We start from the raw sequence: 20710 nt of genomic DNA on the forward strand, positions 1-20710 counted from the left end.
ATTTGAATCAAGGTCTGTCTGACGAGGGGAGAAACGCTCTCCACTGTGGAACCAGGAAAGGCTTCATGAAGAAACTGGATTTTCTAATCTTTCTCCTCCCTCTTTGGTACCAGTTGTTTTGAACCATTCTGGATCCACAGACTCCACAGAATCAAAAATGGACCCTTTCTCACAAAAACGCACAACTGAACACAGACACAAAAACTCCCAAACAATTCCAAAGGGTCCACAGGCCTTTTTTTTCCCCTTTTGGGTCACACCCCAGCGATGCACAGGGGTTACTCTTGGCTTTTCACTCAGGAATTACTCCTGATGGTGCTCGGGGGACCATATGGGATGCTGGGAATCGAACCGGGGTCAGCCGTGTGCAAGGCAAACACCCTCCCTACTGTGCTATGGCTCCAGCCCTTCCACAGGCCCTCTTACAGAACGCCTTTCTGTAAATTAAGCTGCACTCACTTATGTGGGAAAAGACATTGTAGAATTAGAAGCACACACACGTGCACACACAGGCGCATGCTTGTGCAAACACACACACACACACACACACACACACACACACACACACACACACCCCTCAACAGACCTTAAATTCCTGTAGTTCCAGCCTCCTGTCATTAACCTCTTTCTCCAGCTGGGCTTTCTCGACCTGCATGGCGCCCGCAGTCCGCCCGTGCTGGCCGACCAGCTGCGTCATGTTCTCGATCTGCTGCCGCAGGATCTCGATCACCTTGTCCTTCTCGGCCATCTGCAGCTTGAGGGCCTCGCACTCCGTCTGCACGCTCCTCAGGTGGTCCCCTTCGTTCTTCAGGTGCTGCAGCTCCTGCAGCTTCAGGTCCACCCGCGAGCGGAGCTTGGTGATCTCGGCGTTGGTGGCCTCGATGGCCCGCTCTTTCTCCTGCAGGGACGCCGTCAGGTCCGACACTGTCCGCTCCGAGCTCTCCAGCGTCATCTTCTTGGCCGTCAACTCCTCCACCACTTTGCGGAGCATCTCTTTGGTGGACTCCAGCTGCGCGGTCAAGGACGACACTTTTTCTAGACTTTCGTTCTTTCCCTGGATTGCTGCCATCTGGGGACAGAGAAAGAGAACCTCCTGGAAGGGGAACGCAAGGGACAGCGCGGGAGAAACGCGACAGCAAGACCGGTCTGTCTGCAGGGCGGGACTCGGAGCCCTGTACCCACACCCTGCGGGAAAGTGGCCGTGTCAGAGACCAAGACGGACGGGCACAGCGCCTAACGGGTTGACCTCTGGGGAGGGTGACTGGGCCGTTGCTCTGAAGAGGTTTTCTACACCCATTTAAGTCCAACACTGGCAAGAAGGGCAAGAGTGGTAGTTTATTTTTAATGTGGGTATTTCAAGCATAGTTTCTATTTTTTTTGTTATGACTTTGGCTTCTCATCATTTTACAAAAGAGCCATTTTCGTTTTGCACAAGTTCATAATTTGTAGTCCTTACTCCACTGGCTGTTGTATTTAGAATGATTGTTCTATAGGTAGTTTTATGAGTAGGATGAGTGATTTATCTACGACATGGATTACCATGTCATGTTCTCCGACATTCTCGGAAAACATTCTCTGATATGTTTTCATTTTTATTATTATAATTCATACCAAATAAATATATTCATTATAATATTTTTGTTGATCTTTGGTAACTTCTGAATGTATGCTACACATCAAAAGTTTTCTTCGTACTAATTTAAGAAATCCAGCTATCATATCACCAGGTCATATTTTTAAAATTTTAAGTATCTGAATTTATCTTAGCATATATGTAAACAACCTCCCCAAATTTAAGTGATTACTAGCGGGCCCTATTTCGTCCTTTGAATAGTTGGTGTTTTGCTTACACTATTGCCACCTTTGTCCTTTTGTAAGTTTCTGTTTGCATTTCTTCTGGAGCTTTTCCACTTCAGAGCTTCTCCACTGGATCAACACTGCAGTGCTGTAAGCTCTCGGCTATCATCCTGTGTTTCACTCAAACTTAGTACTCTTTTTGGTTTTGTGTTTTGGACCACATCTGGGGATGCTCAGGGCTTACTCCTGGCTCTGAGCTCAGGGATCTCTCCTGGCGGGCTCAGGGGCTCCCATGGCTGCCAGGGATGGAAGCTGCCTCAGCCATGTGCAAGGCAAGTGCCCCACCTGCTGAGCTATCTGCTGAGCTATCTGTGGCTATGCCCCCCCATTCTTCTTTTCCACAAGGTGTGAAAATGTAGTAGGTTTAAGGATAAGTGCTTAGTCTGAACTTTCTTCCAACTTAATAAACCACTTATTTCTGAGGAAAAACAATACTTTTAATATTTTAATATCTTAATAAATAATTTAATAATAATAATATTATTTAAAATAATATTTATTTACTTTTCGTTTGTTTTTTGGGCCACATCCGGTGATGCACAGGGGTTACTCCTGGCTCTGCACTCAGGAATTAGGCCTGGCGGTACTTGGGGGACCATATGGGGTGCTGGGAATCCAACTGGGTCCCCCATGGGCAAGGCAAACGCCCTACCTGCTGTGCTATTGCTGCAGCCCCAATATATTGTTTTATTTAAATCCAATGAACCTCCACTCACCGTTCTCTAGTCTCTGACTGGGAAGGAGACATCCCTACTGTCGCTTTTCTTTCTCCCCACCCCGGGCCAGAGAACCTAAACACGATGTGCCTGGCTGGAGGCCAAAACTAGGGTCTTTGGTGGGTTTGTGCATTTTGGGAAGTTTCCTCTTCCGTGGGAAGCTTCTCAAGCCTCTCCTGAGTCAGACACACACAGGCCACGTGGCCCTCCCGCTGCTCCGAGACTCCCACAGGCCACGTGACCCTCCCGCTGCTCGGAGACCCCACAGGCCACGTGGCCTTTCCATTGCCCAGAGACCCCACAGGCCACGTGGCCTTTCCATTGCCCAGAGACCCCACAGCTTTGCCCAGAGCCCGCGCAGGGCCCCTCCCCGCGGCCTCCCCCCCAGGAGGTGTGGGGAGCCCTGACCTGCCGCTCCATCTGGCCCTGACACTCGCTCTTCATGGCCTTGAGCAGGGCCTCCAGGCGCTGCACCTCCATGTTCCGGTCATCCAGCTCCCGCCGCAGGTGGTCAATGGTGATGCTGTTGCCCGTGTCCCGGTCCCACAGGCGCTTGTTCTGCTCCTTCTCCAGCGTCAGCTCCTTCTCACTCTTATGGAGGTCAGCCTGCCAAGAACGCGGGGGTCACTCCCGCTAGCACTGGGCAGGTCCCAAATGACATCACCGAATCTTGGGGGCTCCAGTGAGGGGTGGGGCCACATCCCTACCCCGTGCCAGGGGACCAAGCAGTGCCAGGGGTAGCCCGGGCCTCAGGCTTGCTCCCTGGCCCAGCTTTGGATCTTTGAATGTGATTTAAGCAGTCTTTGTAGAATCTTATTTTTTAATGGATTAAGAATAATTCTAGAAAAATTAGTACAATTTCGAGCATCATAAGTAAAGTAAAACTCAAGCAATGCTCTAAGGTTGATATCTGATAGATTACACAGGGGTGAGGGCATTTGCCTTACATGCAGCAGACCCCAGTTCAAACCCCAGCGCTACATATGGTCCCCTGAGCGCCACTAGGAGTGAAAGCAGAGCCAGGAGTAGGCCGTGGGCACCACTGGGTGTGACCCCAAAACTCAGCAACTCTCCCCCAAAAATTGTCAGAAGTTTTACAGAAGAGCAGTAGTAATCTGATTTTCTATTTCAGAAACAGGGGCATTTTTATCACAGACTGAGAAGTGAAAAGAAATATCTTCCTCTTCAGTCATCAAAAACATCGCAGTGTTTGCTGTGAGCGAAATCTGGTAAGACACGCAGACCTTTACGGATGTATCGCCCCCAAAATGATAAACACAGACACAAATTACTGGACGTGTCTCCTCATCAGGGACAGAACTGAGGTAGAGAAAAGAGAAATCATCAGGGGGATCAAAATGCTTCAACAGGGTGATTTAACTGGCCCTAAAGACGCCAGGAGAGAGATGCAGACCTGAGGAGGAGCTGGAGAGAGACCTTGGAAAAACGGGACACCAGGTCGCCAAGTGCCTCAGAAGAATCAGAAGGGAGGGTCTGATTTTATAGGGAAAGTGATTCCTTAGTAAAGGTGGCCGGGTGGGGGTTCCAGAAGGGAGGCAGCCTGGAGCAGACACCGGAGGAGGGAAAGCGGGGTCTGAGCAGAGTGGGAGGGGCGAGGACCAGTGGGAGGTAGATCTGAGCCTCCCTCAGACACTGTTTTCCAAGATTTTCAAACCAGATGGGAGGACATCGGGAAGCACACAGAGGGAGGAAGGCAGGCTGGAGTGATAGTACAGTGGGGAGGGTTAGTACATGCGGCTAACCCAGGTTCAAATCCCAGCATCCCATATGGTCCCACAAGCACTGCCAGGAAAATTCCTGAGTGCAGAGCCAGGAGTAACCCGTGACCCAAAAAGAAAAAAAATAAAGGAAGGAGAGGGAAGGAAAGAGCAGCCCAAGAGTCCTGCTTCCAGCTCTGCCTCAGCATGTCCGGGCCCCGGTGGGTGATGCAGGACCAGGACGGCTCCCCCAGCAAGCAGCCTGCTGCCCTCCGCGGTGAAACGCATCGCTCAGCACGCAGGGGGTACCGAGCATCTCCCACGTCTCTCATGGGACTTCGGAATGAGGGCAGAGGGTGGTTTATTATTGTCAGGATCCAACTTTCCCTCTTGCTTTTAAAAGTTACCTCCACTTCTTTCTATTCAATGCCCACATAATTTGTATTCCTGACAATTCTTTGACTCTTAAACACTCAAGATTTCAATTTAGCGGGATAAAGTATCTCACTGTAAAACTGGGTATTTGACAACTATGCAGGTACATAGGAACAGATATATGCATATTTATGTCGCTTTGTGGACCACAGCTGCAGCACTCAGAAGCTGCTCCTGGTGCTGTGCTCAAGTGACCCCTGACAGGGCTCAGGGACCACCTGTGGTATCGGGGGTTTAAACTGGGATTGGCGTCATGCAAGGCAATAGGAAAGCAGGGTCCAATTTAATTAGAATATCCAATTCCCCTTTCCCTGGCCTCCCTATGCAGTCATGCGCCTGCCCCAAGGGGATGGCTGAATTTCCCCTTCCCTTCACTGCTGTTGTTAGGAGTGATTCACAGTGCTCAGGAGACCCTTTGGGTGCCCGGGATAGAACGAGGCTTGGATGCATGCGAAGCAAGTGCCTTAATCCCTGTTCAAATTCTCTCCTTGGACGTTTTTATTCTGGATAGCACCACACCCGATGATGCTCAGGGTTTACTTCTGGCTCTGAACTCAGGAATCACCCTGGAAGCCTTCGGGAGACCCTGTGGGACGCTGGAAATAGAACCTGGGTCTGCCACATCAAGGCAAGTGCCTTCCCCGCCATACTATTGTGCCAGCCCCTGGCCCTACTTTTTTTAAAATCCTTTATTTCTGAATATTTTATTACATACCTCCATATCTCTAAATCATATATAATTTATCTGCTATAGGTAAATGTGGATTTATGCCACTTGCTTCTTTCATGAAAATATTTGCTTTATTATTCATCTTTATCATTTTGTGCAACTAATGAAATTAATAACCATGTGTTTAAAAATTCTGCTTTAGAAAAATTAATAAAATATACATATTATGTTTTATATAAGACAGAGAGAATGGAATATTGCATTAAGATGATAATATTGAAGTGTGAGAACTGACCAAATACATTTGAATAGTATTCAGTACATTTAATGTGTGTGGTTGCTCACTTTGTGAAAAAAAAAAAAGCCTGTTGATTCTATAATTGACACTAGTTTTATGAAGTGTGATGGTAAAAAACTCCCAAGACTTCATCTCATCTACGGTTTATTTTTTGCCTTTTTGGGGTCACACCTGGTGATGCAGAAGGGTTACTCCTGGCTCTGCATTCAGGAATTACTCCTGGCGGTGCTCGGGGACCATATGGGATGCAGGGAATCAAACCCGGGTTGGCTGCATGCAAGGCAAACGCCCTCCCCACTGTGCTATCGCTCCAGCACCTCATTCGTGTTTTACAACATCATCTCACCAGCAACTTTTGAAGCTGATCATCCAGATTCCCAGACTCCTGGCTGAACTGGTCGCGCTCTGTCCGTGCTTCAGTTAATTCCGAGTTGGCAAGGACTAACTGTTTCTCCAGGTCTTCTATCTAAAGGAAAAGCAGAACCAAACAGCCCAGTTATGTCAGTGAGCAACAGAAGAGAGCCTTTGTAGGAATAAGTGATCATCTATTCCAGGCAAAAATTAAAAGTTGATTGTAATATATTTGCAAAATTTTCTAAACTTAAAATCTATGTAGAATTTAATCAGAGAAATTAACCCAAATGAAATATTTGGTGGTTAGACTAAGTACTGTCTTCACGCATCTGCCTTGTTTTCACGCTGTTATTTTCTCTTTTCTAAAAATATATGTTCAGTCAATTGCTTGATAAGGAAATAATATGGCATAAATCATAGCCTGCAAGACCCACAAAAATGAGCTTTTTTTTCCCCAGGATATCACACATTCAGGAATAAAACACGTTGGGCTGGAGAGGCAGAGAGGATTCAGCACATGCCTTGCACACGGCCCACTACGATTCAGCCACAAATGGTCCTGTGAGTGCCACAAAGTCACTGCTGAATGGAACTCAGAGTGTAACACCCCCCCCACCCGCAGCACTGCTGAGTTGGCCCCAAGACCTCCCACCAAAGCATTACAAAGGGTATTCACCATAAAACAACAAATGGCAATAACAGTTTCATAATTAGATATTATTAGAACATCGATGAGATTTGTATCATATAATGCCGTCTATACTTGGATGAGTTCATCTCTATATGTCAAATATACTTTTTACGTATTATATACTCCGGGCCTCACTTTCAGCTACGGAACGGGAAGAGTGCCAATGTGAAAGGTGAGGTTTTGTCCTGAGACGGGCAGCTGTTGGGCTGTGAGACCCTGCGCTGCGTGGCACGTGCCATAGCTGCCTGGCTCCAGTTCTCGAGTTAAGGGGTCAGTTGTCAGAGGATGGAGACGCAGGGTCTGGACTGTAGATGAGTCACTAATTCCTAATTTAGATCTGTAGGCATTTATTCGTGAGAACATGTTGGGCCCTCGGGTTACCCAGTGTGGCCTGATCTGTAACCCTGTGCGACGGCTACACCCCAGTTGTGTCCTCTGCTTTCTAAAAGGGGAAATCTCTCCCGGCTGACTAACGGCTATGGATTCCTTTATCCTTCTAGAGCGCTCACACCTGCCCAGCACGCTCTGAAATAGACATTAAAATGCATTCATGGTTTGGATGATGGACTGTGATTAAATCTTCTCAGAGAACATAGGAATGACTTTTTTTCTTGATTACTTTTTTTTTTTTTTTTTTTTTTGCTTTTTGGGTCACACCTGGCGATGCACAGGGGTTACTCCTGGCTTTGCACTCAGGAATTACCCCTGACCGTGCTCAGGGGACCATATGGGATGCTGGGATTTGAACCCGGGTCGGCCGCGTGCAAGGCAAACACCCTACCCGCTGTGCTATCTCTCCAGCCCCTCTTGATTACTTTTGAGTTTAATAATTATTTCAAGGAACCCAAATTGGTCCGTATACTATCTTCACTTTTTTCTCTTTTATTTTTGGCTTTTTGGGTCACACCCGGCGATGCACAAGGGTTACTCCTGGCTCATGTACTCAGGAATTACTCCTGATGGTGCTCAGGGGACCATATGGGATGCTGGGGAGGCTGGGAATCGAACCCAGGTCGCCAGTGCAAGGCATACGCCCTCCCCGCTGTGCTATCGCTCCAGCCCCCACTGTCTTCACTTCTTGAGAAAGACAGGTGTAAAAGATCAGCTGACAACCGCCTCGGTTATATTACTACGAGGAAAGGCCGAGTCAGCGCGCGCTTGGTAAGTGTAAGGAACATTTGGGGAGAAAAGCTTCGAACTTTTATTGCTATGCCCGGCGAAGGGCAAGGAACGGGCAAGAAACGGGCAGAGGCAGCAGTCGGGCTAAACAGGAACTCGGAGGCTCTGTCACTTCTTGCCTTTGAGGGTTGAGTTTCCCTTTTGGTTGCTCTATGATTTGAAAGAATATTCCAGATCAGTGGTTTCCACAAAGTTCCTGCCAGTCGACACTGCGTGGAAGGTGGAGCAGTGGCTCAGCGCTGCTGTGCGCACGCATGCACTGGCCCAACCCTCCCACCCGGCTCAGCATGCAAGGGGGCGAAACCGTGTCGGAGGTTGGGGGAGCAATCAACAAACACAAGCTCCCTGTGTCCCAGGAGGAAGGGCAAACCAATGTTGTCCTATGCTGTGCTGTCGTGTTAGTCTTTATTTTCGGTGCTCCGGCTCCTATAACTTTAGGAGGAATGAATCCAAGGATTTATTCTCTTTGCATTTTGGGACAGAGAATTTCCCAAACTCTACACAGGACAGTAACCCCTGAAGCATTCAATGATGACCATATATAATTTCAATGATTTTTTTACGTTGAGACATGCATCTATAAATTTTGTTAAGGAGAATATGTGCTATAGTCTGTAGTTCTGACATAGTTTCTTTCTTCAAAGAGTCAGATGTTATTTTTAGGAATTAAATAACATTTAGGCCTCCCAATGAAAATTCATTGTTATTTTCAAACTGTCATTAAACTTATATCTTATGACTTCCACTTCTTTGCCTATTCTTACTGCTAAATTATAACTTTAAGTTACAACTGTTAAGTTATAATTGTATGCTGATATATTGAATTAAAATTTCTCTAATTAAAAAAAAGAAACCTTGTCAGGACGATGTCTCAAGTTCCTTTTAATTATTTCTAATATATACACATATGTTTGTTTACCCTGAGAAGAACTAAACATGGTGGTGGAAAAGGTATGCTGGTGAAGGGGCGTTATATGACTGAAACTCAATCATGACCAATTTTGTAATTGTGCATTTCATGGTGATTCAATTGAAAAAAAAAAGAATTAATCAGATTGACATTCTAGTTTCCCCAGCTGGGTTTAGAAACAAAGTAAGGCAAAGGAAACCCTATTTTGAGCTGTAAATTTAATAGGCACACTTTTAATTCAAAAGTTCATCTGTCACTGTCACTGTCATCCCGTTGCTCATCGATTTACTTGAGCGAGCACCAGTAACGTCTCCATTGTGAGACTTGTTGTTACTGTTTTTGGCATATTGAATACACCACGGGTAGCTTGCCAGGCTCTGCCACGTGCAAAAGTTCATCATATGACTAAAATATTTTCCACCCCTAGTCTGGCGTAAAAGCATTGCTCTCCCTGAGAAAAGTACTAACATGTACTTCAGCAACACAAACTCAAACTCGCTACTTTACATTTCCATTATAAAATTCTGCGTGATCATAGGATAACATTGAACTTCATAATAAAATCTAAAGATCCCAAAAAACAACAAAAAATTTTTTGGTCTTGGGGCTATGTCTGGCAGTGCTCAGGGATCATTCCTGAAGGACTCGGGAAATAACATGGGGCCCCAAGGATCAAACCCAGGTAGGCCGAGTGCAAGGCTAATGCCCTACCTGCTATACTATCACACGAGCCTTTAGACCAAAGTTTTTTTTTTTTTTGGTCACACCTGGCGATGCACAAGGGTTACTCCTGGCTCTGCACTCAGCAATTACCCCTGGTGGTGCTTAGGGGACCATATGGGATGCTGGGATTCGAACCCGGGTTGGCCTCGTGCAAGGCAAACGCCCTACCCACTGTGCTATCACTCCAGCCCCTAGACCAAAAATTTTTAGGTAAAAAAGGAAAAAGTCAACTGTTGCCACTCTAAGTTTATTGAACATCAGAAATTCCTCCAGATCCCCATGTGGTAATACTATTAACATTATTATTATTATTATTATTATTATTATTATTATTATTATTATTATTATTATTTTGTAGATGTCAGTATTGACTCAACTGCTATAGCTCTGCTTTAACCTCTCACTTTTTAGAGTAAAAATATTTGCATTAATCAATCAAAAAGATAAACAGAGAGTGAAAGGGAAAACCACTGAAGTAGCAGCTGAGCTGGTACAAACCGCTGGGAAGAAACAGCATAAAGAAAAGTTTCTTAAAATTTGTCGAGATGAATACTGACATCTGAGACTCATTCCAGGTCTCTCTTTTTCTCTTTTCTTTTCATCTACAGCACTGGTTTTCCCTTTCACCAGCCGTGAATCGACTTTTTGTTTTGTCTCATTGGACAAATTTGTACTGGGACGCCATTTTAATTTTACAGTGATTTTCGGAGATAAGCCAATCATACCAAATTGCATGTTCTGTTCCCTCTGCTCAAGGACACACAGAGGACTCGCTCGGACGCTGCAGCCTGCTCGGAGGTGCCCTGGCAGAACCCTGCAAAGAGGTTTGCACGGATTCTTCCTGCACAATACACAGCTCCAGCCAGTGCTACTGAATCTTCACGTTTTGAGTATGAAATTCAGCCCCAAGTGTTTTCAAAGCCGGAAAGTAAACTTGGAGTCAAGATCCTAAGATATTTTTTGTTGTCAAAAAGCGAAAGTTAAGAGTAAAGCCAAATCTACAGAGCCAATAGTGACAGCTTCTACTGGTCCAAATTCGTAAAGGGGAATTCTGGAGGTTCTCCTAAAATGGAAAGAAAAGAATAGAAAAAAAAAAAGCATTACAGTATAACACTTTTGAAAGCTACAAAAGCTATGTCTAAATTTTTCTTTGAAACACAACCTCTGTTTTCAGCAGTATAAAAATACTTCAGCTCATTAGAAAAAAAACTGCCCTACTGCATGCTTAATTTAAGAATTCAAGTTGAAAAAGTTTCAACCAGACTCTGTTCAGTACTTAAGATTATTTTTTTCCCCTTGAAACTGAGATTCATAAGAAAATAACCAACACTGCCACTCGTAAAATATATTCACATGAAACATCAACATTTCCTTTATGTATTAGTTCTTATACAAATCCTACTCTTTTATGTAGTTTTTTTCTTTTTATTTATTGTCACTTGGACAGTATATACTAAAATATTTTTTGAGGCAAGGGAAATAAAATACTTTTTTAAGTTTTGATGGACCTTTGGCAATATAAAGACAAGGGGCATTACAATGAAACAAAACAATTTTTTTAGATTCTATATTCATTACAACAAAACATATAACATGAAATAGGATATATTTCCTGTTCCCCAAATAGCACCCTTTTGTTAACGTATATTAATCTTCTCTGCTCAGTGAGACCACCAGTTCAGGCCACAGTATATTCAAATCTATACTAATACAGCAGAATAACAATTTCTCAGTATTCCCTGACTTAAAAAAACACTATTAAGAGATTCTAGTGAACCAGCAAGGAGGTGCTTACTTGATTAGGTTTGATATGTTGTCCTATAAATATGAGTGATCTGAATTAAAATGAATTAAACTGATATGCCTCCTCATTATTTCTTTTTAATGATGACCATTAAAGACTGTCAAAATTCTTAGTGACCCGCTGTTTACGAAGACTAACACAAGACAACGGGGCTGGAGAGGAAGGGCAGCGGACAGCAGGCAGGGTGTTTGCCTGGCATACGGCCAGCCCAGGCTCAGTCCCTGGCACCCCACTTGGTCCCCCAAACCTTGCTAGAACAGAGTCAGGAGTAAGCCCTGAACACTAGTGGGTGGGGGACCAAAAAAAAAAAAAAAAGACAAAAGCAAAGCCACTCCCATGCAACATTCCCTGAATCACAAAAGTTTAGTGAGCTCTGAATCAGTGTGTGACAGGAGGAGAAATGGAGCAAGGCAGATGTTGTTCTATGAAAGTTGTCTCAATTGAAGGTGTGCATCACCTCATAAGGTAATTATTATTTCTTATTGCGGGTGGCTGGAGCGACAGCACAGCGGTAGGGTATTTGCCTTGCATGAGGCCGACCTAGGTTCGATTCCTCCACCCCTCTTGGAAAGTCCAGCAAGCTACCAAGAGTTTCCTGCCCGCAGGGCAGAACCTGGCAAGGTACCTGTGGTGTATTCAATATGCCAGAAACAGTAGCAACAAGTTTCACAATGGAGACGTTACTGGTGCTCGCTCCAATCGTGCAAATCCGTGAGCAACGGGATGACAGTGACAGTGACAGTGATAAAGTTTAAAGTGGTGGTGGGATAGGTGATGGAATTTTGTGTGTCTAAAACCCAACTATGAATAACTTTGTAAATCATGGTGCTTGAATAACATAAAATGGGCGGGGGAGGGGAGTTAGAAGGTCATTACGGTAGAGAATCCAAGTCTAATAACTAAAAATATGTAGTTGCACATAACTCTTTCGTGTTTAGACTTTAGTACAGCCACAAATTTTCCATTCTTTAGCTGTGCCACGGGAATGAGGTCTGATTTTACAACCCGTGGTTGGACTAGATCTTATACTGAGGAGAAACAGCATCCTCCTGTGGCAATCGTAGGAATGGCAGTGGAAATTTAAATGGGTTAATTTAATTACTGACTGAGCTAGCCTGGCGGGTCTGGAGCTATAGCACAGAGGGTAGGGTATTTGCCTTGCACGTGGCCTACATGGGTTCGACCTTCTCGGAGAGCCTGGCAAGCTACTGAGAGTATCACGCCTGCATGGCAGAGTCTGGCAAGCTCCCTTTGGTGTATTTGATATGCTAAAAAACAGTAATAAGTCTCACAATGGAGATGTTACTGGTGCCCGCTCGAGCAAATTGATGAACAACGGGATGACAGTGCTACAGTGCAGTGCAATTTAATTACTGAAGGGCAGATGTCTGGAATTAGAAGTGTCACAATATCAAAACTCTTCCTTCATGGAACTTTTGTTTTTTAAATACTGTGACCTTGAATAATTTGGATTATTTTATAACACAAACTGGGAAGTTTCCTTATACTGTATTTCTTCAAAGTCAGTTAAGGCATAAGAAATTGGCTAAAAGCAAAGATTCTTTTATGGGGTTTGCAAGGTGTCTTATAGGAATGATGACCACACAGAGAATTTAACTTCCAAACGGACACAATCTGGGGATGAAATCTACCATTTTCAAACTAGGAGACTGGGCAGCAGGTGTAAGCTGGGAGCATGCGGACAGACTGGCGCCAACTGTCACCCTTCTCCAGGGGAACGGAGAACTCAAGCTCCTCTGAAAAGTGACTGATAGTTTATCAATACTTTTATATTTAAACTATAAAGTTTAGGTCCCTAAGAGTTTATAAATACTGTTTTTGGAAAAACTACTTTTTACAAATGCTGAAATCCACAAACACCTAAGCGCTGCTGAATGATAAGAACTCTTCCCTTTGGCCCTGTATGTGGGGACAAAGAAAACAGAATGCTAAATATTAACTGACATCTGTTGTGAAGGGAGCTGGATTATGAGAGAAGATTTGGCTTCCTGATTAGTTACATTTTAGATAGATATTAACAGAGAGAGAGTACAGCAGGTTAAGGCATTTGCCTTGCATGCGGCTGACCTAGGTTCAATCCCTGGTACCCCGTAGGGTCCCTGGAGCCCTGCCAAGAATAATCCCTCAGAGCAGAACCAGGAATAAGTCCTCAGCACTGCAAGAGTGTCAAAAAGCCCCATATATATATATATGTATGTATATATATACATATACATACATATATATTTTTTCCTCGAACGTTTGCTTTGCACGCGGCCGACCCAGGTTCAATATCCTGTCTGCACAGCAGAGCCTGGCAAGCTACCCGTGGCATATTTGATATGACAAAAACAGTAACAACAAGTCTCACAATGGAGACATTACTGGTGCCCGATCGAGCAAATTGATGAACAATGGGAACAGTGCTACAACAGTATATATATACATATACACATATATATGTATATGTACACATATATATGTGTGCAACATATTTTATATATTTGTATTTTAACATTTATTCACTTTTCTAACTGCACAATGATTAATAATTTAGAATTTGAAATAAGAAGAGGAGTAGATGCTAAAGAATTGTGTGGAAGGGGGCAACCAGCAAAAACTAGATATTTGCTAAAGTTAAGCTTAATAAAATATTAACTTATTCTTCAATTTTTAATTTGAATAACCAATTTACTCAATTAATTTGATTAAACAATTTAACTGAGCTTTGTAATTTAACACCTGGATATTTGGCATCCATCTTATAACTGCTTTTGATGGTGGATGGCCACTTGATTCATTATTTTCAAAACAGAAAATTTAAAATCATACCATTGATTTCATGTACAATAGTTACTAGGAGCAGGGCCGCAGAAACCTCAGCTCACCTTGTCTTCATACATCCTTTTGGCCTCCCTTAGCTCGGAACGTAGCTGAGAAACAGTGGATTCCAGCTCGCTGAGCTGACGCATGTACATGGAGTTCTGATTTCGTGCTTGTTCTCTAAGAAGAGTTTTCAAAGGGAAAACAAAGGACAAACTATTGAGTAAGTAAAATACCTAGAGATACTCTTTCAAATACTTCCTTTGGTATTATCACATATGGCATTACTCAGTCAATAGCTTTTTAGTTTGTTTCTTTCTCTTTTTTTGGATCACACCTGGCAATGCACAGGGGTTACTCCTGGCTCTGCACTCAGGAATTACCCCGGCGGTGCTCAGGGGACAATATGGGATGCTGGGAATCAAACCCGGGTCGGCTGCGTGCAAGGCAAACGCCCTACCCACTGTGCTATCATTCCAGCCCCTTAGTTTGTTTCTTAAAACCATTATCCCCCAGCTCCGGCAGCCAAACACCCCAGAACCCAGCCGCCTCCACACTCAAGGCTGCTCCCCACACGTTTGGGCGGAGCCTCACGCATGAGTGAAATCCTACAGAACCCAGGGAAGGTGGAACTTTGTGACCTTGGACTCTGGGCTCACAGGACCAGGAGTGGAGATCCTCTGCCCGCTTCCCCCAGTCTCCGGTGACCCAGGGGTCAAGCCCATAAACCACCTCCTGCCGGTGCCAGATAATCTTGCCATCAGCCACTGTCCAGATCACACGGCTACTTCTCCCGGAAAGGAGCGTAACATGAGACATGAGGCCCCCATAGCCATGCCACCGGACTCCGCACCAGGCTGTTTCACTCGGGGCGCCCCAGAGGGGGGTGGTTGAGAGCCCTCCCCACCCCAAGGGACCCAGCCCCGGCAGCCGAAAACCTCCAGAACCCAACTGCCACCATGCTCAGGCCGCTCCCCACATGTTCGGGCCAAGCCTCACATATGAGTAAACATATTCCTGGACACATCATAAGACACACCCATAAGACACACCCTACCCATTCTCCATAATTACTATACCATATTTGATGGGGTTCAGATAGCAGGCAACAAATCATAGAGGGAAATATATATATATGCACATATACATATTTTCAGATATATATATACCAAAGCTCACATCACCCAAATTTTAACAACACATTAGTGATATCCTATAGAATGCCTTAATGGCTCCTGCCAAAATAGAACAATCTTCACACTGTTTCCTATATGAACACTTTTTTGTAAGCATGTTCAGCAGTTCTTCATAACAGACAATATAAAATATATTATTTTTGGTTGTGTTTTGAGACAAGGATTGGGGCTTGGGATGAAAACATCCCAAATTCGGTGGTGGGAAGGTGTAACGGTGGTGGGATTGGTGTTTGACTATTAAATGTAATCAAATATTGTGAACTTAAAAAATAAAAAAAACTTAAAAAAACATTATCTCAAAGATGTGAACTGTTAAAGCAAAGTGATAAGTATCTCATCATGCTATTTTCCTTCTATTTTTGCATACGGTTGAAAAATCCATATTTTTTCAGTGATCTTAAGATTATAAAATATTTATGCATAATCTCACATTTAATTAGATTTATATACACACATTTCTATGTAATGATAGGTAGATGTGTGTTTAGTTTTTCTACTGGCTGAATATAAACAATAAGTAAAACATCTAAACTCAAACATCCCAAATACTTGCAGTAATATACCTGACACACTATCAAACAATATTATCCACACATGACATAGGCCTTTTCTGTTCATTTGAACGCCAACCTTTCACTTCCTTGTCAAATAATTCTAGGTGACGCCCGTGACCGCCCCCTCGGAGACACGTACTGGATGATTTCAAGTTGGCTCTGCACACTGCTGGCTTGGCTTCGCGCACTGCTTGCTTTCTCCGTCAGTCCTGCTACTTCAAGTTCATGCTCGTTTATTAACTGCTCAATTCTACAAAAGAATGTGATGACTTCTTTAGAACAGAAGACTGTACCTGTCCATTGCTCAAGAATGACTGATTTCTGACGCTATCAATTCGGATATTTTTGTTTTAGCTTCGAGGATGCTACTTTCTAGGACAAGTGTCTGAGATCGTTTCCAAATACTCTTATTCAAATCCTTTGGGGGCCACCTACATTTTATTTTATTTTTTTTAAAGAGTTTTTTATTTTATTTTATTTTATTTTGCTTTTTGGGTCACACGTGGCAATGCACAGGGGTCACTCCTGGCTCATGCACTCAGGAATCACCCCTGGCGGTGCTCAGGGGACCATATGGGATGCTGGGATTTGAACCCGGGTCAGCTGCGTACAAGGCAAATGCCCTCCCCGCTGTGCTATCACTCCAGCCCCCCACCTACATTTTAGAATTCAGACTTTCAACAATTCTGTAATGGTAATAAATCATAATGGCAAATGATGGGGACAATCAGTTATCATCTGATTATATGGCACTCCCAGGGAAATCTAAGAAGTGCTCTGCAAGCCAATATACTGAAGACTATTGAAATGTTTACATTTGGGCTGGAGAAACAGTGCAGAGGGGAGGGTGTTGGCCTTGCACAGGGTCAACCGTGGTTCGATCCCCAGAACCCCTTTTGGTCCCCCCAAGCATGGCCAGGACTGATTCCTGAGTGTAGAGCCAGGAGTACGGTCTGAGCACCACTGGGTGTGGCTCAAAAACAAAAGCAAAATAAAAATCTTGACTCTATTAGCTCAGCCAGGTTTTTCCATCAAATGAGAGCTAGAAACATCCTCCCTGACCAAACTTGAGACAGGTTCCTCTGGGGTCACTTTGTCACCAGGTCTCAGCCGTGCCCCTGGGCGGCTGCCCGCTGGCCTGGCCAGGACCAGACAGTAAGATTCTTCCTAAATCGGCCTCGTGAGAACCTCCCCACTCCGATGTCTCTCTCTCTCTCTCTCTCTCTCTCTCTCTCTCTCTCTCTCTCTCTCTCTCTCTCTCTCTCTCTCTCTCTCTCTGCCCACTGACGCCTTCGCCTTGGTTTCGGGGCGCTGAATCTCCGGAGCCTCGCTCTCCTGGGAACTGAGCCCGGTCTCCTCCCGTCTGCGTGCCCTCCTGCAGTCACCTTGAAGAGTGCTCCTACTGTCTCAACAGGTATCAGGGTGATTGGTTTTGTCTGCCTTAGTGGCCACAAATTTATGAAAAAGAGTTCATGTTTTAAAACTCTTTGATTTGCGTATGACATAGTTACTTTTTCTTTTCTCTCTTTCTTTTTTTTTTTTTTTTTTTTGCTTTTTGGGTCACACCTGGCGATGCACAGGGGTTACTCCTGGCTTTGCACTCAGGAATTACTCCTAGCAGTGCTCAGGGGACCATATGGGATGCTGGGAGTCGAACCCGGGTCGGCCGCGTGCAAGGCAAACGCCCTACCCGCTGTGCTATCGCTCCAGCCCCCAACTTTTCTCTTTTTTTAAATCACTGTGAGATAGTTACAAAGCTTTCATGATGGAGTTTCAGTCATACAATGGTGGAACACCCATCCCTCCACCAGTGAGCACTTTCCACCACCAATGTGCCCAGTACCCCTCCCGCCACCTGCACTTCATTCCACCCCTTGCCTCTGTGGCAGGCACCTTCCTTCTTATTCTCTCTCTACTTTGGGCATCATGATTTGCTGTACAGATGCTGAGCGGCATCAGGTTTGGCCCTTTACCCCCTTTCAGCACACATCTCCCATCCTGAATATCCCTCCAACCACCATTGACTTAGTGGTCCCTTCTCCATCCCAGCTGCCTTTTCCCCAACACATGAGGCAGACTCCCAAACCATGGAGCCATCCTCCTGGCCCTTGTCTCTACTGTCCTTGGGCGTTAGTCTCATATTATGCCATTTTATATTCCGCCATTGAGTGCAGTCATTCTGTCTGTCCCTCTCTTTCGGACTCATTTCCCGCAGCATTGCACGGTTTCTCCTCCCTCGCCAGGAACCTGCCTGTCTTGGTGCTGTTGTAGGAGCAGCTCTACTTTGTTCTGTGACTCAGATTTCAGTGTTTCGAGCTGGTCTTCTACCTGGGTAGAAAGAAGAGATCTTGGGAACTAGTGAACCCAATGCTTGGAAATTTAGAGAGTTCCCAACTACAGGCATGTATCACAAATATGCAAATGAAAGCAATATTAAAAGTGGATACGTTCTATCACTGTTTTATTAGATCTTTGGCTCTAAGCAGAGGTATACAAGGATACCAAGCTTGTTCCCTTTATTTGTGGGGAGATGATTATAGAAGTAACCTGTTATTTTACAAAACAAAAAGGAAACTCAAATTACTTTGGTGGGGAGAGAGGGGAGGGCCTCTGGAGAGGGGTTGGGGGGGTGCAGGGAAAACTCCCTGTGAGACCCAGTCGGGATCTCATGGTCCAACGCAAGCCTGTGGAAATGGTACTGTGTGTGCCCTGCAGTGCCAGGGACCCCCAAGGCCACACCTGGCACTGCTGGAGGGTCACCAGGGCTCCCCAGAGGTGCTGGAGTGGGGGAAACGAGGGCAGGTAATACCAGGGATCAAACGAGGGTCCCTGAACCCTGTACTAACTCCCCAGCCCCTCTGCTCACTTGTAAGTTTTTTTTTAATGATGTGTCTAATAATATTCTCTTAATTTTAATTTTGAAGTAGTGTGCTCACCACTTACTGGAAATATCCTCCCTTTCAGATAAGAAATCTCTGTGTCTAATTCTCTTAGGATTTTACTAACGGCCGAGCCCAGGCCGCGGAAGTGGACAGTCGCAATGCTGTCATGCTCATAGATTTTCTTGCCTGAGGCTTCTTCAAAGTCAACTAGGATCGAGCGGATTTCTTGCAGCACAGCCTCGTGGCTGAGCATCATCTTTCTGAGCTGCTCGATCTGGGTGCTGCTGTCTTTCAGCAGGTCCTCTTTGAGACGCTTGGCAGCTTCAAGCTCACTGACTGTGTTTTGAAGCTGATTTCTTAAATCCTCCTGGGACTCGCTCTCCCTGCGCCTACAGGAGCGAAGGAAAGAAAGGAACACAGATTCACGTGGGGCTTCCTCCCGGAAACCCACACAGACAAGGAGATGACTTCCGCTCACAAACCCCAACCTGATGTCAGCCATGGCATCTCGTTCCATTTGCATTTCCTGAAGTTTTGTCTGCAGATCAATAACTGACTGCCGCAAGTAAGTCTTCTGTTTCTCATGCAGTTCATTGCTCTGGGGGATGGGAGGGGCGGAAATACCATGAAAATTAGTCTTTATTAGCAAAACCCGGAATAGCTGAGCATCAGGGCGACTGATGACTTAAGAGCAGACCCCAGAAATAGATGTTTATTTTTTATATAAACATTCTATAGTTATTAAACTATATTTATTTTATACGTATTCTATATACGTATACTATATGTATACGTATATAGAACTATATGAACTATACTATAGTTCAAGGATCTAATTAGTCATTTCTCACTACTAACTTAAAAAGAAAAAACTTCATTAGTCTCACTATCTCAAGCTCGGCCCCTTTTGCTCCATTCTACATAAACAAAATGCTATTTAGATAACACATTTGACTTCTGGCGCAAGATAGGGATAGGAACCACTTTTATTGCTGAAAATGGGAGAACTGGTTTAAGTTCTTCTAAAACACAGTGACTTTCCACTTTTGACACAGAAAAAGTCACAAATGTTTAGACTCAGACATGAGGGAATCTCCCAGCAGAACAAATTAAGTCCCACCTTGTCATTCCAAAGCAACGTGATGGGTTCTGCTCATAAAGAGAGTAAGAACATCTCTTTTTTGTTTTTGTTTTGTTTTGTTACTGAGGTTGGATATGGATAAAAAAAAACAAAGAAAGTGAATATATGAATATATATATATATTATATGTAGCACTGTAGCACTGTCGTCCCATTATTCATCGATTTGCTTGAGTGGGCACCAGTAACGTCTCCATTGTGAGACTTGTTGTTACTGTTTTTGGCATATCAAGTATGCCACAAGGAGCTTGCCAGGCTCTCTGTGAGGGCGAGATACTCTCGGTAGCTTGCCGGGCTCTCTAAGAGGGATGGAGGAATTGAACCCGGGTTGGCCTCATGCAAGGCAAATGCCCTACCCGCTGTGCTATCATTCCAGCTGGATTTTACACATACACACACACACACACACACACACACACACACACACACACACATCATGTCTCCGCAGAAAAGGAAAGGGAAAAACAAAACAAAACCATGGTGAGCCATCAGCAGTGATTCCTAGCTTGCATATGTGCATGACAGGACAAACACGCGATCAGCCAGACCTCTGCTCTTCCTATTTTCACCTTTGGATGTAAAAATAAAAATCAGAGACCAAGATTCAACAAACGCCTGACCCTCAAAAAAATTCCAAGGAAAAATTCCAAGTGCAGTGGAAAAATACTTTCAAAACTTGAGTGTATAAAAAAAAGTAAGGTAATACAGCCCCAAATTACAGAATGACACGCCAAAGAAGATTTTCTTAAAACTATGACTG

The 20710-nt window shown here is 44.4% G+C and overlaps 1 protein-coding gene across 1 annotated transcript in view; it reads right to left on the bottom strand.

The window, feature by feature from the left end:
- CCDC158 (coiled-coil domain containing 158) overlaps positions 1-20710 on the bottom strand; it is a 65373-nt gene that overhangs the window by 34854 nt on the left and 9809 nt on the right. The window contains exons 3-10 of the mRNA XM_055140433.1: positions 19299-19408; positions 18872-19199; positions 18180-18256; positions 16068-16178; positions 14244-14358; positions 6041-6160; positions 2982-3179; positions 587-1069 (exon numbers count right to left, since the gene is read on the bottom strand). Coding sequence (XP_054996408.1) covers positions 587-1069; positions 2982-3179; positions 6041-6160; positions 14244-14358; positions 16068-16178; positions 18180-18256; positions 18872-19199; positions 19299-19408 — 1542 coding nt within the window. The remainder of the gene's footprint in view (positions 1-586; positions 1070-2981; positions 3180-6040; positions 6161-14243; positions 14359-16067; positions 16179-18179; positions 18257-18871; positions 19200-19298; positions 19409-20710) is intronic.

The sequence above is a fragment of the Sorex araneus genome, chromosome 5, assembly GCF_027595985.1.
Source record: "Sorex araneus isolate mSorAra2 chromosome 5, mSorAra2.pri, whole genome shotgun sequence".
NCBI classification, from domain to species: Eukaryota; Metazoa; Chordata; class Mammalia; order Eulipotyphla; family Soricidae; genus Sorex; species Sorex araneus.